This window comes from Symphalangus syndactylus, chromosome 2 (genome assembly GCF_028878055.3).
Source record: "Symphalangus syndactylus isolate Jambi chromosome 2, NHGRI_mSymSyn1-v2.1_pri, whole genome shotgun sequence".
Lineage (NCBI taxonomy): Eukaryota > Metazoa > Chordata > Mammalia > Primates > Hylobatidae > Symphalangus > Symphalangus syndactylus.
In genome coordinates this window covers 35,298,868-35,319,035 of record NC_072424.2, presented here as the reverse complement: position 1 = coordinate 35,319,035, position 20,168 = coordinate 35,298,868, and the positions used below count along the sequence as shown (strand labels likewise).

Sequence of the window (20,168 nt, the reverse complement as noted above, 5' to 3'; positions counted from 1 at the left end):
CAAGTGGTTGTATGAGAAAGCATTTTCAACCCCTTTTTTCACCTCACATGTGTTTAATACTGTGTTAGGTGCTGACAGATATATATAGATGTAGAAGATGAGTTGTGCTCAAGGAGTTTCCAGTTCTATTCATCTATTTATTTATTTTAATATTTAGAAATGGAGTCTCACTATGTTGCCCAGGCTGGAGCACAGTGGTTATTCACAGGTGCAATCATAGAACACTACAGCCTCGAACTTCTGGGCTCAAGAGATCCTCCTGCCTCAGCCTCCCAAGTAGCTGGGCCTATAGGTGTGCACTACTGCACACAGCTCCCATTTCAATTCAGACAAGCATACAAATAATTACAGTAGAAGACTATGTTCATTATGAGCCACGTGAGTGCTGCAAAGGCTATGTGTAGGAGGAGGAGAGTTCAAGGGAAGGATGGATCACCTTCCACTGGAGATACCAAGGAAAGCTTCAAGGAGGGGCGGCATTTGAGCCTTAAGGATCTCAACAGTTGAAGTAGGGCTGGGGGTGAAATTCCAGGAAGAAGGAACTGTGTAAGCAGAGGAACAGGAGTGGGACAAGGTGAAGATCAAGAAGCAAGGGGAGAGGGGAGGAGAAGAGGGAGATAATAAGTTCACTTTTAGATCTATGGTATTTGAAGACCAGCAAGCATTCATGAGGAGATATCCAACAGGTAGTTAGATCTGTGAGTTTGGAGGTGGAAATTGGAAATAGGGGTTTGGGACTCATTGGCATAGGTCAGGGCCTTAGTTGTGTGCCCCACAGCAACTTGTACTTCCCTTCAGAGCACTTGTCACAAGTGTAAATAACAATTAATGGTGTAATTAGCTGCTTAATCTCTGTCTCTCCTACTAGAATGCCACTCCCATGGAGGCAGAGCCCACATATGCCTTATTCCTATGGAGAGGGCACCTACTCCAGGGCCTTGGACATAAACATTGAGTAACTATTTGGTGAATGAATTAATTAAAGAAGTTGATACTTCTAACAGCTACCATTTACTGAACATGCACACAGCAGGCATTGTGATGCCTGCTTTGTATACATAATCTCATTTAAACTGCACAGTCATTTCATGAGAGACAGGTCTAGGGATCTCAATCCCTTAGATTAAGTGGGTTGTGGGTAAAGCCCGGGAATCTGAATTTAAGTTCTCAGGTAATTCTAATGATCAGCCAGGTTTGCAGAGCACTCGGGTGGATTGTTTTATTGAAATTTCACAGATAATTTCAAGAAATTATGGCTCAGCAAATAGTAACGTGTTTGAGGTCACCTGGCTAGATGCAAAACTAGATCTCTCAGGGAGAAAACTTTATAAGCCTCCCTGCTTCTGGGAGATCTAATATCGTAAAAAGAGAGTTTATTATTATTATTATTATTATTATTATTTTGAGACAGAGTTTCGCTCTTATTGCCCAGCTGGAGTGCAATGGTGCGATCTTGGCTCACTGCAACCTCTGCCTCCCGGGCTCAAGCGATTCTCCTGCCTCAGCCTCCTGAGAAGCTGGGACCACAGGCAGGTACCACCACACTCAGCTAATTTTTGAATTTTTGGTACAGATGGGGTTTTGCCATGTTGCCCAGGCTAGTCTCAAACTCCTGGGCTCAAGTGCTCCTCCCACCTCAGCCTCCCAAAGTGCTGGGATTACAGGCATGAGTCACGGTGCCTGGCCTAAAAAAAGAGTTTACAAAAGAAGAGCAGAAGGCTAAGAACTGAGTCATTAAAACCAAGGAGAGTGGTCAGCACTGCCAAATGCCACAGAAAGACTGGAGAATGTGGCCTTAGGGAGAACTGGGGATGACTGACAACGTGTCTGTGGTGTCTGACTGTGCCATTAGAGGAAGATGAAGACACAGCCCTGGCACACACAGGGAACTCCCTCAGGAGGCCTGGCCAGCTGGAAGGAGTTATGGATTGAGGCTCAGCCAAGATCACTCCTTCGCAGGATAGCTTTGTGCTAAAATTATTAAAGCCAAACATCTGGGCCTGTGGGGTGGGATGCCAAGAAAGAGGAGGCATAAGTCCCACAGGGGAATACCAGTTTGGAATCTCAGATAAGCTGTTGAGAAAATGCAAAATGCAGCTTTGCCAGGGCAACTGTCACTCTGCTGGAATATTTAGGCCTTTTGCCTCACTTTCTTCTGTTCTATGTGTGTTTTGCCTTTGGGGTACTGATTCCACTGGAGGATGGGAAGGGAAAGAAAGCGGAACTCCAACCAGAACATTTTGCTGACTTTCAGTAGCAGTAGCCTGGAGACCTGTGCAAGGATGTGATGGACTATTTCCTGCAATCCCCTCCCTAAACCCAACTCAGATCCTGTTGCTGATGGATGTGAAACCATTCCTTTCATTTGAAAGAGGATGACGATGACCATAACTATACCTACAGCTTACAAAGCACCTTCACATGCATCAGCTCACGCTTTCATGACTCTTGGGAGGTAGGTGTTGTTATCCCCACATGCTTAGTAAGTGGCAGAAGCCACAATTCAAACCCAGTGCCGCTGACTCTGAGTCCAATGTTCTTTCAATTACAAACCACCATGCTGATTTGTTATTGGCCAAAACTCTTCCAAAGCCCACTTAGTCCTATTCTGGCTGCACGGAAATATATATATATTTTTTGAGACAGTTTCACCCACTTTGGGAGGCCGAGGCAGGTGGATCACCTGAGGTCGAGTTCGAGACCACCCTGGAAAACATGATGAAACCCTGTCTCTAGTAAAAATACAAAAAATTGGCCAGGCGTGGTGGCTCATGCCTGTAATCCCAGCACTTCAGGAGGCCAAAGCGGGTGGATCACGAGGTCAGGAGTTCAAGACCAGCCTGGCCAACATGGTGAAACCCCATCTCTACTAAAAATACAAAAATTAGCCAGGTGTGGTGGTGGGCACCTGTAATCCCAGCTACTCAGGAGCCTGAGGCAGAGAACTGCTTGAACCCAGGAGGTGGAGGTTGCAGTGAGCGGAGATTGTGTCACTGCATTCCAGCTTGGGCGACACAGAGAGACTCCATCTCAAAAAAAAAAAAAAATTACAAAAAATAGCCAGGTATTGTGGCAGACACCTACCCGCTCACCTGTGGTAAGCCAAGATCACCTCCAGCCTGGGCAACAAGAGTGCAACTCCGACTCTCTGTCTTTTTTTTTTTTTTTTTTGATGGAGTTTCGCTCTGTCACCCAGGCTGGAGTGCAGTTGCATGATTTTGGCTCACTAAAACCTCCACCTCCCGGGTTCAAGCAATTCTCCTGCCTCAGCCTCCTGAGGAGCTGGGATTACAGGCCCATGCTACCATGCCCGGCTCATTTTTATATTTTTAATAGAGACAGGGTTTCACCATGTTGGTCCGGCTGGTCTCGAACTCCTGACCTCAAATGATCCACCCATCTCGGCCTCCCAAAGTGCTGGGATTACAGGCGTGAGCCACTGCGCCCGGCCAACTCCATCTCGGGAAAAAAAAAAAAAGAGTCTCACTGCACTAAGCAGAATTATGTAGTGAAGAGAGAATGTATGCTTATCTTTGCTTGCTGGTGATCTTGTGCTGCACCCGCACCTCAGTGCCTTATCTATAAGATGGAGGTGAGGGCCACCTTGAAGCATGGTTCAGAGGAGGTAAACCTATGCAAAAGTGCCAGCACAAGTACTGGCAGACAATCATTATTCAGCAGTGTTAGCAATCTTTTATTGTTCACCTTACCAGGTCTTTCTGAGCCCAAAGACCTCAGAATTGAGTCCCTCCAACTCAAGGCTTTGGTCTGTGATGAGGAACCAGAGGGGCAGGCTGTGGCAGGGCCTGACCATCTTCCATGACGTCAAGCACAAAGCCAAGAGATATGCTCCAAAGTCCCATAAGATCCCTTTTCACCCTTCCTTTGGTGGCCTGTCCCAAGCATATTCCCTTTTACCCATGAAGTAAAACTTATCCTAGAACTACGTCCTTGAAGTTTCCAATATCAATAAAAGGCCCTCAGTCTGGAATTCTGGGATATAACTAAAAAGGTCTTCCTACTCCCTCTCCAAAGCCATATCCACATCCTGAATGATATTAGAAGCTTGAAAGTGGGTACATATTACAGACTCCACACTGATCCCTCCCAGCCTTCATCTTTTCAGATTCCATTCTTTGATTCTCACCCCCTGCCCCACCAACCCTACCATGTGGCAGAAGAGGCCGGCTCAGTCACCAGCACTCTCCCCCACTCCTGGAGTTTAATCTTTTTGCAGGGATCTCTTTTCTCCAAAAAGAGATCTGCACAGGGAGTGGCTCTCTGAAGCCAGTTGAGGACCTGCCCTGCTGGATTTACACAGACTGAAATCTCAAATGCCCACAGGGTCAGAGAGGTAAAGTAAATGAATTAAGAAGGGGGGCGTAATTCAGCGGAGAATGGCAGGGACTGTAGTGAACGGGAGAGCACACTTCTTATACAAATGGCAAGGGCAACTCACCTCTGCCACTGTGGGCATCCCAGCTCTTCCCATTTTCAGAAGAAGCCAGAAATCCAATTTGTGATTGAGGCACAATCACAAAAAGCCAGAAATCCAATCCACATTGAGGCAGCAATGTGGCCTCCTGGTTTAAAAATGCTCCTTTCGAGATATTTTAAAATATAATGCTCTAAAGACAAAAGTCTGCAGCCCCCTTTCCAGCAGCTTGTGGTCCTGGCCTGTGCCATGCTTTAGTGCCCTATTGATGAGCCCCAGCAATTCCCAGCGCCTCCTGCTCCCCCAAGTCTGGCCTCTTTTCCCCTCTGTACCGCCGCTTCTCCCCACTCTCCGCAGCTCGGGGTCACTTTCTTTACCGATCTCCCGTCTCTTCTGGGAGAGGCACTTTCCGAACATCTTTCCGCCCGGAGCCTCCCTAGGAGCTGCAGAGGGGCAGCTGGAGAGATGCTCTCTGACGTAGCATCTCCCACCTTTCTCCTTGGGGACCCTGAGGAAGCGGACAAGGCCTCGCCTGCGGGTCCTCACTGTAACTAGAAAAACACGGCCTCGCCCTCGGGAAGGCTTTCTGTTAGCCTCACCTCAGGATGAGGGTGGGTGTAGGGGACACCTCCCAGAAACCCCTAACCTCCCAGTGGGTTAAAGAAGAAAGAGGGGATAGGGTCAAGGGATGCGACAGAGCTGTGTGGTTTCCAGATTGGAAACCTCAGTCGTTTAGGCACCCCTCCGCTCGAGTCACTTCCGAAGCAGTCGATTCTTGGGGAGAGGCGAGGCGGAAAGGGGCGACTCCGATGCAGATGGCCCAGTCCCCGCGCCCCAGGTCGTCGCGCGCGCAGCTGCCGTAGTCACTGCGCCTCCCCGCCCCCGCTCCTGGATGCCCCCCTTCCCTCTCCGGGCCAGACTCGGAGCAGGAGCTCCGCCCCCAACGCGCCGCCCCAGCCCCGGCGCCTTAAAAGCCTGGCGCACCGCCCCGCCGCGCCCTGCCTGCCGCACCTTTCCTTTCTTCTGTAGCTCCCGCCGAAGCCGCACGTCCGGCCCGGATCCCGGCACCATGAGCTTCGGCTCGGAGCACTACCTGTGCTCCTCCTCCTCCTACCGCAAGGTGTTCGGGGATGGCTCTCGCCTGTCCGCCCGCCTCTCCGGGGCCGGCGGCGCGGGCGGCTTCCGCTCGCAGTCGCTGTCCCGCAGCAATGTGGCCTCCTCGGCCGCCTGCTCCTCGGCCTCGTCGCTCGGCCTCGGCCTGGCCTATCGCCGGCCGCCGGCGTCCGACGGGCTGGACCTGAGCCAGGCGGCGGCGCGCACCAACGAGTACAAGATCATCCGCACCAACGAGAAGGAGCAGCTGCAGGGCCTCAACGACCGCTTCGCAGTGTTCATCGAGAAGGTGCATCAGCTGGAGACGCAGAACCGTGCGTTGGAGGCCGAGCTGGCCGCGCTGCGACAGCGCCACGCCGAGCCGTCGCGCGTCGGCGAGCTCTTTCAGCGCGAACTGCGCGACCTGCGCGCGCAGCTGGAGGAGGCCAGCTCGGCTCGCTCGCAGGCCCTGCTGGAGCGCGACGGGCTGGCCGAGGAGGTGCAGCGGCTGCGGGCGCGCTGCGAGGAGGAGAGCCGCGGACGCGAAGGCGCCGAGCGCGCCCTGAAGGCGCAGCAGCGCGACGTGGACGGCGCCACGCTGGCCCGCCTGGACCTGGAGAAGAAGGTGGAGTCGCTGCTGGACGAGCTGGCCTTCGTACGCCAGGTGCACGACGAGGAGGTAGCTGAGCTGCTGGCCACGCTGCAGGCGTCGTCACAGGCCGCGGCCGAGGTGGACGTGGCTGTGGCTAAACCAGATCTGACCTCGGCTCTGAGGGAGATCCGCGCCCAGTATGAGTCCCTGGCCGCTAAGAACCTGCAGTCCGCGGAAGAATGGTACAAGTCCAAGTTTGCCAACCTGAACGAGCAGGCGGCGCGCAGCACCGAGGCCATCCGGGCCAGCCGCGAGGAGATCCACGAATACCGGCGCCAGCTGCAGGCGCGCACCATCGAGATCGAGGGCCTTCGCGGAGCCAACGAGTCCTTGGAGAGGCAGATCCTGGAGCTGGAGGAGCGGCACAGTGCCGAGGTAGCTGGCTACCAGGTAAGGGCCGGGGCTGGGCGTGGGGAGGGGTGCCCTGCCCTCTTCCGCGCGTACCCGCTTCCTCTGGTAAAACTGGGCCCCAGGACTTAAGGGGAGGGCAAAAGAGAGGAGAGAAGAGCCCCGGCTGAAGGCGCTGGTTAACAAAAAGCCCTGGAGTCTTTAATGTTAATTTTAGGGAACGCCCTTCATTTATGTCCCTGCCCCAGCCCTTCAGACAAAGAAGCCCTTAAATTTCTTTGAGGTTCGAAAACCTAACTCTGCCTGTCTGTCAGCAAGCGGGCCTACACACACCGGCGACCTGGAGAACAGTGCCCCACCCAAAGTAGGACTGAGCCCAACGGGGCAGGTTACGTGGGCGGTGCTGTCTCGGCTATCTGGCTTGTTTGGTTGACTTTGAAAGGCTTTCTGTGCGCCCTAGAAGATATTTATGGAGTATGGTCTGCTTCAGGGCTGAAGGAAGAATGCGATCCTGAACTGGGAAGAGTCCTATCCCATTTTCTTGACTTTCGCGCTCCAAAAAGTAGAGATTAGGAGCCAACAAGCTGAGCGATGCTTGAGCTAGTAGTAACTACCCTGCTCTACCCTCCTCCCCCAACACACACACACACACACACACACACACACGCACGATTCCCTTGTCCACCAGCTAACATTTCCTCCTAAAGAAAGCGTTCGCCGGTTGGCAAAACGTGAAAGGTCGGGGCGCTGTCCACGGTGCTGATCTCCAGTTCTTCCCATCTCAGAAATGATGTCTCTCCTGTCTCGTGTCCCAGTTATGAATCTCTAGGCAATTAACTGCTTTGATTTTTTTTTTCCTGCAACACCAACACATCAGTCTTGGCTACCTGCAGTCAAAGGTCACCTCATAGACAACATCAGTTTTGGCTTTCATGGATGGCTTAGCACTAAACAAAAAACAATTTGCTCCGCAGCTGTGAGGTCCCACTTGAAAATTCCTGTTTTGTTAATATTTTTTTCATCGTAAGTGCATGTGATAAGTCACAGAGATGGTTTTTCTTTGTTCTAGTGTATGTATTTTTTCCATCTTTCTCTGTCCTCTAAGCTCCTGTGATGGTATTGATTGGCTATTTCTTCCCAACAAAGGCCACTGCGTCTTCAGTTTTACTATATAAGAAATTCTGGGATTATGACCGCAAAGGGCACAGAGGCAGGAGACAGGGTAAATGGAAGGTGTAGAAAAGAATTGAAATAGTGTGGTTAGGTTTCAAGGTACAATAAAAGCTCCTTTGAATAGAATGACAATAATTCAGAAACTTGCAATAATTCTAGCTAGGATTAAAGTTTACATTTGGTGAGATTAATAGGGCTTGGAACATCGGTAAAATAGAACCAAGAAAGGAATGAAATCTCAAAAGTAACATTTTAATCAGAAGCTAAAGAATTCTTATTGATGTGCAGGTATTTGCTGTTTGTTACAATAACTTCCTTTGATAAAGGAAAAAAGCCTGCTTGGACTGTGTAGGTTAGTTTGGTATTGCATTATCATTCAAATAAGTACTTCCATTTCTGCCTCAAAATCCGTAACTTGAACTTTTCATTATGTACCCTAACCCCTGGATGGCCTGAATTAATCGCATTTGGCTAATTGAGACTTCATTTTTTTCTTCTAGAAGCCTCCAAGTACAAGCTAGGTGGTCTTCTGGAGGGCTAGCCCAGTATTTCTACAAAAAAAGGATAACTTACTCAGAGCTGCCAGCTGAATGGGGCTTTTCCATGTTCTCTGTTTGCTTGTTATAGCCCATACATTCTAAGAGGTAGTGACAGTTTTGCCTGGCTTGTTTGCTGTAAAAGGCTTTCATCATTAGACAATGGTAGGGTCATCCAGACATGATCTACAGGAAACAAACAAAAAACAACAATAGAGAAACTGCAGCATCTGCAGCTCTGCGGTGCTGCCCCCATCAGCTTGAGCCTTTAGAGCCACAGAGGACCTGCTGATGGGAGTGGAAGAGGAGGTCAGACAACAGAGAGCTGGTTCCCTACTCCTTGGGAACTAAGGCTAAGGTGGAGCTCAAGTCTTACCTGCAGATCCTAACAGCCTGATGCCACAAGGGTGTCTCTGACTGTTCTAACAATCTTAGCAGTGCTGACCAAGGTGAAAAGCCTCCCTTTCTACAGTGAGATTTAGCCATTGTTTTCTTGCCCTCTCATCTCATCCCCACCTTTCACTGCAGTAATGGGAGGCTGTTCTCCTTCTTAGTGGTAGGGCCATTTTTCTTTTCAAACTTGGCACCCTCTATGAAACACAAGAAGGCCCCATTAAAGTCACATCTTCTCTGCCCCAGAGAGCTGGTAGCCTATTTAAGGAGAGAAAGCTTCTTACACTTTTGAAAGGGTAAAAAATGATTCAAGGTGACACAGTAAGTACACAATAGTGTATGAGAGAGTCTGAATCAGGCAAGAGAAGAGATTAGGAAGAGCTAAGGCTATTGTCTTCAAAAGCCAAATGCAACTGCCCTCTGCATAGAAAGCTGATGGGGTTTCCATTTCTGACATAGGGCAATGCTGGTGCCTACATAGCCACTTCGACACCATTAGAGTCCCAGTTCTGTTAAAGATGTCCAAAGACATTCTTGGAGGGTACTCAGGGTCTCAGACCTCTACTGTGGTCAGTCTTGGAAAGTTGAAGCTTTCCTTGAAAGACCTTGCATCGCAGGTTAATGCTCTCCAGGGAGACAAGCCAAGTCTTCTCTTTTCTCTCCATCATGAGATTGGAGTACAGCCTAATTAAATAGCAGGAAGGGGCTGGCCCCTTGGAGATTGGAGGTGACAGTAGCTGCATATAAATCCATAGCTTGATAGATCCATTTCTAAAATTAGCTACACTTGATCTTTTTTAAGCTCTTCCACCTGGTTTTTGTTTCATTTTGTTTTGTTTGCCCCTCCCTATCTTACTGTATTACTGTCACCTGGGCTACCATGAGAGTATCTTTATAGAAAAAAATTTAAACTAGTGGATCCTAAACCCAGTGACACTCTAAGGTCACTTGGGGGCTTAAAAAAATTATCAGGCCCACTCCCAAAGATATGGATTCAGCAGTTCACAGGTAGGGCCCAGGAATATGCATTTTTCAATAAAAGTGCTGCATCCTGTTGGTCCTCAGACTGACTTTGGAGTACACTGATCTAAACCACTTCTTCTGGTAAAGTAGTTTACGCAGATACGTATAATGCAGGATTTTCGAGTGTGGTGGAGGAAAGAAAAAGATGGGGACAAAGGAAAGGTAGGAGTGAGAATAAAGCATGCATGGTGAACCACAAAAATCCTCCGTCCGCACTCAAGTTGATTATGCAGAGCAGTAATTCTAAATAGCCTCTTTCAATCAGACTGTGGGGCACTCACTACAGCCTCCCTGACCCAGGGCCCCCCAAACGTGCTGAAATCCAAGCTCTGTCGTTCTTCACCACTGCAGATGTTAGTGTGGCCAGTCATTTCTCTTACTCCACCCGGCATCCTTCCAGCCATGGGCTGCGATGCTCAGACGAGCTAAGACGATGCTCAGCGTTTGTCTTAGCTCCTCCAGGAGAGACCTCAGCTGGAGCTGGGCGTGCCGCCGTCCCGTTCCTTCAGGCTAAGCCGGCAGCAGCTGCGTGGTTGGGGGAGGGGACAGACTGCAGCGCTCTGCTCAGATCTCGAATTGGAGGCCATCTTTGGCAGGGCTTCTGAAGGGCAATGCAAGACACAGCCTGATGTAGGGAGGAGAGCGCAAACAAAGAGACCAGACATTGAAGAGCAATCAATGGTCAGAACACAGCACACTTCCTTCTGAAAGGAGCAAAGTTGTGCTTTTCTCTACAATGACCTGTAAAATCGATATATGAAATTTGCAACATAGAAGTTCAAGGAAATCTCATCTGTCTAGAACTGAGCTCCCCAACCACCTCTTATTCAGAAAACACAGCTGTGAAACAAAAATAATGTTTTAAGCAAGGACCTAATTAACCTGCTGATGAGAAATATCATCTATCTCTAAGCCACACATTAGGAACTTGGCACGTCTACTGCCCCCAGCCTATTCATTCTTAACACGATTTCAAAATGCTTTTTTATTTGGTTTCAAGACTGCAGCAAGATGGAGAATGGGGACCACTGGAGTCAGGCATTGTTAAGAATGAGCAGCAGCAGATCCGTTCATCTTTCAGAACAAAGAAAATCAATGAGCATCAACACTAATTCAAACACGGCACTTTGGGGCTATTTAGGGTAGAATTAAACAGCCTGATGATATACCTCGGATGACCTAAAAGATGTCACCGAATTATTTTTAAAATTGATTATCATGACCCTTAATTGCTGTGGAAGGTGGCATTATGTTTAGTGTCCTGATTGTGAGTGGTATAAGCCACTTTAGAAAGGCTTTTTATTCGAAATTGTTATTTAAAAAAATCTGGTGCTTTAAGGTATATGCCTCCAACTATCCAATATTAAAGTGTTGTTATACATTACTTTTCTTAGTTATCTAAGGGGTTGGTAATAGTGAGGGCTTGTGATTAATTTGTCTGTGTCATCAAAAGGATAGAGGGCCACCTGGTATGATAATATCAAGAATAAAAATCACTAACATTTATTGAGTTCTTCCTGTGTGCTGTGCTGTTCTAATGCCTACTAATTTAACAGATAATGGACTCATCATGTATTAATGTATATGTGAGATATATTAAATTGAAATCCTAATTTGAGGATCTCAGAACACCTTAGAAAAAGAATAAACATTCTAACTTTCCGTATGCAGAAGTAGAAGATTGGAAGGAACTAAAATGTAGAAAACTGGCTGAGGTCCAATGGATGTTAGTGGCAGAGCAAAAACTGCAACCCAAGTTCCTGATGAAATCCTCCTCTTATCTTCATATAGAATTCCTCCTCCTCCTTTGCATAATCATATTTTCTTCTTTCCCCTTTTTCCCTCACCCTAGACTCTTTTCCCTCTTACCACAGTAATATTGATTCTCTTGTCCCTAATATGTCAGTAGCAGAATTGATTATAACCTCAAATAGGAACTATCAGGTAAAATTTCTTGGTAAAAATCTCTTTAAGGCCTCATGATCTCTTAACACACTTTGAAATATATGCATCACGGTCCAGTATAATACATATTTTTCCTACTGACTGTCATTCCTTGTTCTGTATCCATCAGTCAATTGAGACTCTTCTTTGCAGTATTCCTGTCAATATTTATAGAACAGGTAGGTGGTATGAATTTTAATTCTGCAAATTCTCTTGATTTGGAAGTTTGCATCCCCTGATGTCTCAGCCCTACCTTTCACCATTGCTTTATCATTCTCACACAAGGGGAGTTTCGAGGGCCTGTCAACACTTACTTTCTTGAGGTTTCTGATATGTTTATCTGCATCACTGTTTTGTTTTGTTTTGTTTTTTTGAGATGGAGTTTTGCTCTTATCGCCCAGGCTGGAGTGCAATGGCACGATCTCAGCTCACTGCAACCTCCGCCTCCCAGGTTCAAGTGATTCTCCTACCTCAGCCTCCAGAGTAGCTGGGATTACAGGCACATGCCACCACGCCCAGCTAATTTTTGTATTTTTAGTAGAGACCATAGTTTCACCATGTTGGCCGGCATAGTCTCAATCTCTTGATTGACCTGAACCCCTGACCTCAGGTGATCCGCCCGCCTCAGCCTCCCAAAGTGCTGGGATTACAGGCATGAGCCACCGCACCGGGCCCTGCATCACTGTTTCTTAAAAATAACCCCCAATCATTGTGTCTTCTTTTTTTTTTTTTTTTAAGACAGGGTCTTGCTCTGTTGCCCAGGCTGGAGCACAGTGGCGCCATCATAGCTCACTGCAACCTCCACCTACCGGGCTCAAGCAATTCTCCCAGCTCAGCCTCAAGTTATTCGCCTGCCTCAGCTACCCAAAGTGCTGGGATGCCCTAGAGACATTTTCTTGTTCTCACAACTGGGAGAGGGAAGTATGTGCTTCTGGCATCTAGCCAGGGATGCTGCTAAATATCCTGCATTTCACAATAACAAATAATTAGCCAGCCCAAAACATCAACATTGCCAAAGTTGTAAAACTCTGTTATAGAGGAAAGCAACAGAAAATAAACTAGTATAAACTAATAAATTGCCGGGGCCAGACACCGTGGCTCACGCCTGTAATCCTAGCACTTTGGGAGGCTGAGGCGGGTGGATCACAAGGTTAGGAGTTCAAGACCAGCCTGGCCAACATGGTGAAACCCCGTCTCTACTAAAAATATCCAGGCGTGTTGGTGCGCACCTGTAATCCCAGCTACTCAGGAGGCTGAGGCAGGAGAATTGCTTGAACTCAGGAGGTGGAGGTTGCAGTGAGCTGAGATTGCACCACTGTACTCCAGCCTGGGTAACAGAGCAAGACTCCATCTCGGGGAAAAAAAAAAAAAAAGAAGAAGATAATTTCATATAATGGTAACAGCTGAGAGCAGGGTGGCTGCATTCAATTGAGTGCTTTTTTTCTAATTTGTTCTCCCATTGGGTGTATCTTTTTCTAATTTGCTCAAGGTTCCTGCATGGGCCAGCAGCTGCTCTGGCTTAAGGTAGAATAAAGTGCTGGGTTGGTTGAGGGTGGATACTTAAATTGGATGCAAATGAAGACCTGTCTGAGGAGAGGACTTTATTTTATATTTTATTTTATTTTATTTTATTTTATTTTATTTTATTTTTTGAGATGGAATTTCATTCTTGTTGCCCAGGCTGGAGTGTAATGGCATGATCTCGGCTCACTGCAACCTCCGCCTCCCAGAGTCAAACAATTCTCCTGCCTCAGCCTCCCTAGTAGCTGAGATTATAGGCATGCACCACCACACCTGGCTAATTTTTGTATTTTTAGTAGAGACGGGGTTTCTCCATGTTGGTCTGGCTGGTCTCAAACTCCCAACCCAAGGTGATCCTCCCGCCTCAGCCTCCCAAAGTGCTGGGATTACAGGTATGAGCCATCGTGCCTGGCAGGAGAGGACATTTGAACTGAATCTTTTTTTTTTTTTTTTGAGACGGAGTTTCGTTCTTGTTGCCCAAACTGGAGTGCGGTGGTGCAATCTCGGCTCACTGCAACCTCTGCCTCCTGGATTCAAGTGATTCTCCGGCCTCAGCCTCCCAAGTAGCTGGGATTACAGGCGCTTGCCACTGCACACAGCTAATTTTTGTATTTTTAGTAGAGACGGGGTTTCTCCATGTTGGTCTAGCTGGTCTCAAACTCCCGACTCCAGGTGATCCTCCCACCTCAGCCTCCCAAAGTGCTGGGATTACAGGCATGAGCCATCATGCCTGGCAGGAGAGGACATTTGAACTGAATCTTTTTTTTTTTTTTTTTTTTTTTGAAACGGAGTTTCGCTCTTGTTGCCCAAGCTGGAATGCAGTGGCACGATCTCGTCTCACTGCAACCTCCCCCTCCTGGGTTCAAGCGATTCTTCTGCCTCAGCCTCCCAAGTAGCTGGGATTACAGGTGCCTGCCACTGTGCCCAGCTAATTTTTGTATTTTTAGTGAGACAGGGTTTTGCCATGTTAGCCAGGCTGGTCTTGAACTCCTGATCTCAGGTGATCCGCCTGCCTCAGCCTCCCAAAGTGCTAGGATTACAGATGTGAGCCACCGTGCCTGGGTGAACTGAATCTTCTATGACAAGGAGTCGGCCATGTAAAGACCGGCATTTTAGATAGAGGAAATAACAAGCCTAAAGGGCCTGGGACAGCAATGAACTTGGTATAGTTAAGGAGTGAAAGAAAAGACCCGGCTGGGCATGGTGGCTCCTACATGTAATCTAAGCACTTTAGGAGGTAAAGGCAGGAGTGTCTCTTGAGGCCAGGAGTTCGAGACCAGCCTGGACAACATAATGAGACCTCATCTCTACAAAACAAAAATTTTTTTTACTTAGCCAGGCATGGTAGTATACACCTGTTAGTCCCAACTGCTTGGGAGGCTGAGACAGGAAGAGCGCTTGAGCCCAGGAATTTTGAGGCCGCAGTGAGCTGTGATCACACCACTGTACTCCAGCCTAGGCAACAGAGCAAGACCTTGTCTCAAAAAAAAAAAAAAAAAAAAAAAAAAAAAATTCCTTCTGGCTGCTCAAGGACTATAAATATATAAATATAAAGCGATTTCTCTTCCATGCCTTGGTTTTTTAAAAATTCCGTGGAGTATTTCTGCTTTCTCCTTACCTATAATGTAAAATGCTCTCAGTAAAGTGACTGATGAGCAGGCTTCTAGGAAATCATCAAAATGAATGGAGGCAGAGAGGTCTTGCTGGAAAGCTGTCTGTGCTTTCAGAATTTTCGGAATTTTCTGAATTTTCTGAATCTAAGCTGCTAACCTGAGGCTTTGGGTTTTGGAAAGCACATGCTACAACAGAGTTATTTAGCAGCAACACAACAAGCAAGGGAGGGGTGGTAAGTGTAAAAAAAAAAAAAAAATCATCTCCATGTTCAGTTGAGAACTCTATGTCATGTGGCTATCATGAAAAGGGCAGGTGTTCACCTGCCCTCTGGGTAAAAGTTCCCAGTCCTCACCATAAGTCCAAATCTCTGGGGACCTTTATGGAAAAAAATGCAAATGCTGGGACCCCACCCCAGAACCAGTGAATCTGGATCTGGGCTCAGGGACAGGCCTGGATATAAGCAAGTTATAAGTTCATTAGGTGATTTTAACATGTAGTCAGGGTTGGGAATCCTTGCCTTCTGGAAATCTTGAGGAATTTCAACTGGTTTGGCCTAACTATTTTGGATATGTTACTTTTCAGGATAGCATTGGGCAGCTGGAGAATGATCTGAGGAACACCAAGAGTGAGATGGCACGCCACCTTCGGGAATACCAGGACTTGCTCAATGTCAAAATGGCTCTTGACATTGAGATAGCAGCTTACAGGTACTGCAAAGGGCCTGCTTACCCAAGTAAATCCAGTCACCTAGGGGCAATGCTGCCCAAATAAGTGGGTCTAGTCTCTCTGTCTTCTGACTGGTGAGGGAGGGAAGAAGGGCATCACTGGCCCCTTTCAGGTGAGCTGACTGCTCTGTGCCTCTACTTAGATAGAATCCAGCTCCATCTTACTAGTCCCAGAGTATTCTGTGTACCTCTGAAAGGATTTAAGGGGATAATGTGAGTACACAGAGGTTAAAATAAAAACCCATGAGACTCGTAACTTTAAAAATAGGGTTTGGGGCCAGGTGCAGTAGCTCACTCCTATAATCCCAGCACTTTGGGAGGCCGAGGTGGGTGGATCACTTGAGATCAGGAGTTCAAGACCAGCCTGGGCAACATGGTGAAACCCCATCTCTACTAAAAATACAAAAATTGGCCAGGCATGGTGGCACACACCTGTAGTCCCAGCTACTCTGGAGGCTGAGGCAAGAGAATCGCTTGAACCTGGGAGGCGGAGGTTGCAGTGAGCTGCGATCATGCCACTGCACTCCAGCCTGGGAGACAGTGAGACTCTGTCTCAAAAAAAAAAAGAAAAGGACGATTAAAAACTATTAAAGAGTTATGAGAAACATGGTTTGGGGCCACTCTTTTATAGGACTGTTTTGGTCACATTGATAAAAATCTGTTATCTGAAATAGTGTCATTCACTGGTTTTTGCTATTGCTGGTTCTATTCCCTTTGTACCTGTATACACTGAAAAAGTACAAATCTCAAATCCAGGTTGAATAAGGCAGTTTCTACCACCTTTGTGGACATCTCACCTCCTTATCCCTATTGCAGCTAAGGTGTTATTTAGAAAAATTACTTCTCCCTAGAGCTTTGTTGCTAATTGCCAAAAATGGGTGTGATGTGGCCAAGTGGAGTTGTAGGTTTTCCTCCTGGAATACATTTGTGAACAGGATAGATTTTCCTTTGATAATGCTTTTGTTTTTGTTTTTTGTTTTTTGTTTTTTTTGAGACAGAGTCTTGCTCTGTCGCCCAGGCTGGAGTGCTGGAGTGCAGTGGCATGATCTTGGCTCACTGCGACCTCCGCCTCCCAGGTTCACGCCATTCTCCCGCCTCAGCCTCCTGAGTAGCTGGGACTACAGGCGCCTGCCACCATGCCCGGCTAATTTTGTTTTGTATTTTTTAGTAGAGACGGGGTTTCACCATGTTAGCCAGGATGGTCTTGATCTCCTGACCTTGTGATCCGCCCGCCTCGGCCTCCCAAAGTGCCGGGATTACAGGCGTGAGCCACCGTGCCCGGCCGACAATGCTTTAAACATAGCTGGTGCTGAAGGTGTGTGTGTGTGTGCATGCGTATGCACGTGGTCCAACCCTTTGAGCTTTGAAATTAAATATTTATTGGTTTCAATCTCATGAAGAAACTCCAGAGTCCTTTGGAATCTCTCTCAAATGAATCAGGACTGGAGGGTTGAGTTCTGGGGGGAAAAAGTTACTGACTTCCTAAGAGTTTTTCTCTGTTGAATTTACAGGAAACTGCTGGAAGGCGAGGAGACACGTTTTAGCACCAGTGGGTTAAGCATTTCGGGGCTGAATCCACTTCCCAATCCAAGTTATCTGCTCCCACCTAGAATCCTTAGTTCTACAACCTCCAAAGTCTCATCCACTGGGCTATCACTTAAGAAAGAGGAGGAGGAGGAGGAGGCATCTAAGGTAGCCTCTAAGAAAACCTCCCAGATAGGGGAAAGTTTTGAAGAAATATTAGAGGAGACAGTAATATCTACTAAGAAAACCGAGAAATCAAATATAGAAGAAACCACCATTTCAAGCCAAAAAATATAATTCCATTGCTTCGAAAAAGTTAATGCTTAAGAGGGAATGATATGCATTTGACTTGTTAAACAGCCTATTCCTGAACCATAACACCTGCCACCACTATAAAATGTCTTCAAGGCTTCAGTCTCATATTTAGTATTGAATACTTACATTCTCTAATAAGAAAACCACCCCTTAGATTGAAGTAAACTGCAGTCCTGGAGCAATCACAGATGAGTTATCTAAGAATACAGCTTTCTGACCTTCAGCTCACGCTTCACAGTGATTGATGATTCAGGTGCAGAGGAAGTACAAACTAAGGTGCTAAATCTGTGATCATCGTCATTTGCTGTGAACTGAAATTAAAACTATTCACGCTACCCAGCCATTACCCAGCTGAATAATCTTACTCTAGATACCTAAAATATAAGATCACTGCCGGAGATAAACTAATGGTCCATACCCAATTCCACTCTGATAGAATTATTTCACTAATAATAGGTGTTTAATGGACACTTTTCACCTCCCTCAATTCCATATATCCTTTTCTTCCATGTAGGAAAAAAATAGTCTAGTGTAGTATTCTTGCCTTTTAAACACATTTTGGTTCTTCTCAAAAGAACTTACCCCCATTTGCTCTCTGCTCAGTGGGTAAAATTAGATGAATGTTGACCATGTCTATGATTCGTGTAATTACTTATCCCTGCCCATTTCATATTCTTTCAATTCTGTAAGTTAAAAAAATGGCAGTGATGAATTTTAAGGGTTTCCCCCAACATATAAAATAATGAAAAGAATCCCTAGACTTTAGGCTTTCAGCTTACACAAATCTATTTAATTAGGAGAAAAAACTATTAAGGATGTAGCTTTTCACCTTTACTTTAGAAGCACAGTAAATACCCCAAACTGTGATGAAGCTGACCTTAGATTTAGTAGTATAAGCTAGAAGAAGTGAGTGTTTCTATGAGTGGAAAAAGCCAAGTGTCATTTACGTGTCAGTTCATTTGTGGTGATATAGAATTAGCTTTTTCATCCCCTTACCCTTAGAATCCACGTATTCCCCTTCCCACTAGTCTAGGTCCTAAAGAGGCCTTGCTTTCACTCTCCTATGCCTTTTACAAGTGCTAAGTGTAGGATATTTTGTCACCAGAACACAATGCTACCGCCCCAAAGTAAAACCACTTGTGGTCAATCAACACTACCAGCGTATATATAAGAAGAAATCTTTCTCTTTTCTAAAAGACTTCCCCAACACTTACCCCATGGCTGCACAGTTGGTGGGGTCCTGCCAGAGAGGAAGAGACACTCAGACCAGAGAAGGGGTGTGCATGCGCCTACTCACTTGCTAGAAGTAGATTCTGGACAGTCAGCTCTTCATCTGCCCAGCTGTGTAGCATCTGCATTGCCCAGTCTTTCATGTGTGCCAAGGCTGATGCAGGATTTGTTCTCTGTCCAGCAGTCACTTCTGCCAGAGCTGAAGAGTTGCCCCATCTCTGTTCCATGTCTCCTTTAAGAGCTCTGGTGATAAGGACATGATGCTTTTACTGAACTTTCTTATCCTAGCACATGCTTCAATAGTTCAAGGAACTTGAAAAATACTTTTCTCTTCTTCCTTACCTTTACCCCATCCCTGTCTTTACTCCTCACACTTACTGTAAGACATTAGTAACATAAGAAATTAAAAGTCACACAAATCCCACCAACATAATTTGTGTTCTGTGGTTCCTGCCCTTTCACTGAGAGAAACACTGTTTGGGTTCTGAGTCAGTCTGGTTCTGACTGATTTGTATCTTCTCTTTTTAGTGAGCCACCTTAATTGCCATGAACTTATTTATAGAAGAAAGATATTGGCCAAGTGTGGTGGCTCATGCCTGGAATCCCAACACTTTGGGAGGCCAAGTGGACGGGGGCGGGGGCAGATGGCCTGAGCCCAGGAGTTCGAGATCAGCCTGGGCTACGTAGGGAGACCTCATCTCTCAAAAAACTATAAAAATTAGCCAACTGTGGTGGCTGCTGTAGTCCCAGCTACCGGGGAGCTGAGGTGGGAGGATCACTTCAGCCCGGAAGGTGCACGCTGCAGTGAGTTGAGATCATGCCACTGCACTCCAGCCTGGGCGACAGAGTGAGACCCTGTCTCAAAAAAAAGAGTAACTTACAGAGTTGAAAAATGATTAATTCATAATAATAGATAACATGGAAAATGTTCAGAATCAAAGCAGAGAGGTCAAGGGAAGGAAAGCAAGTGACATCAACTGTTACGTAAACAAGACAAAATGAATCCAAGAGATGAGGGGAAAGCCTTCCTGCAGCATGTGCTAATGATATCCCATATGACTTTCAGATTCATTAGACAATTATATCCCTTGCATCCTGAGACTTATTAATAATAGCTAAACTTTATTCAGTACCTATTTACTATGGGTCAGACACTATATGAGGTAGTAAACATAGAATTATATAAACCTCACAACCACTCGTTAGGTATAGTATTTGTATGTCCATTTTACAAATGAAGAAGTAGAACCTCAGAATAATAAGGTTAAGACTGGTCTGATATCACATAGGAAGTGGCAGAGCTGAGCTTTGGACCCTTGTCTTCTGTCTGACTCTACAATGCTTGCTTTTCTTCCCTATTTTTTTTTTTTTTTTTTTATGAGATGGAGTCTTGCACTGTTCAGGCTGGAGTGCAGTGGCGTGATTTCAGCTCACTGCAACCTCCACCTCCTGGGTTCAAGCGATTCTCCTTCCTCAGCCTCCCGTTAGCTGGGACTACAGGTGTGTGCCACCACACCCAGCTAATTTTTGTATTTTCAGTGGAGACAGGGTTTCATCATGTTGGCCAGGCTGGTCGCGAACTCCTGACCTCAAATGATCCACCTGCCTCGGCCTCCTAAAGTACTGGGATTACAGGTGGGAGC

General features: G+C 46.6%; 1 protein-coding gene across 1 annotated transcript; it reads left to right on the top strand.

Annotated features, from left to right (window-relative positions):
• Window positions 1-5,358: 5,358 nt before the first annotated feature.
• INA (internexin neuronal intermediate filament protein alpha) lies at window positions 5,359-18,958 on the top strand. The gene is made up of 3 exons (XM_055250564.2): window positions 5,359-6,569; window positions 15,314-15,438; window positions 16,968-18,958. The coding sequence occupies exons 1-3, from the start codon at window positions 5,505-5,507 to the stop codon at window positions 17,275-17,277; spliced, it is 1,500 nt and encodes a 499-aa protein (XP_055106539.1). The 5' UTR covers window positions 5,359-5,504; the 3' UTR covers window positions 17,278-18,958.
• Window positions 18,959-20,168: the final 1,210 nt, after the last annotated feature.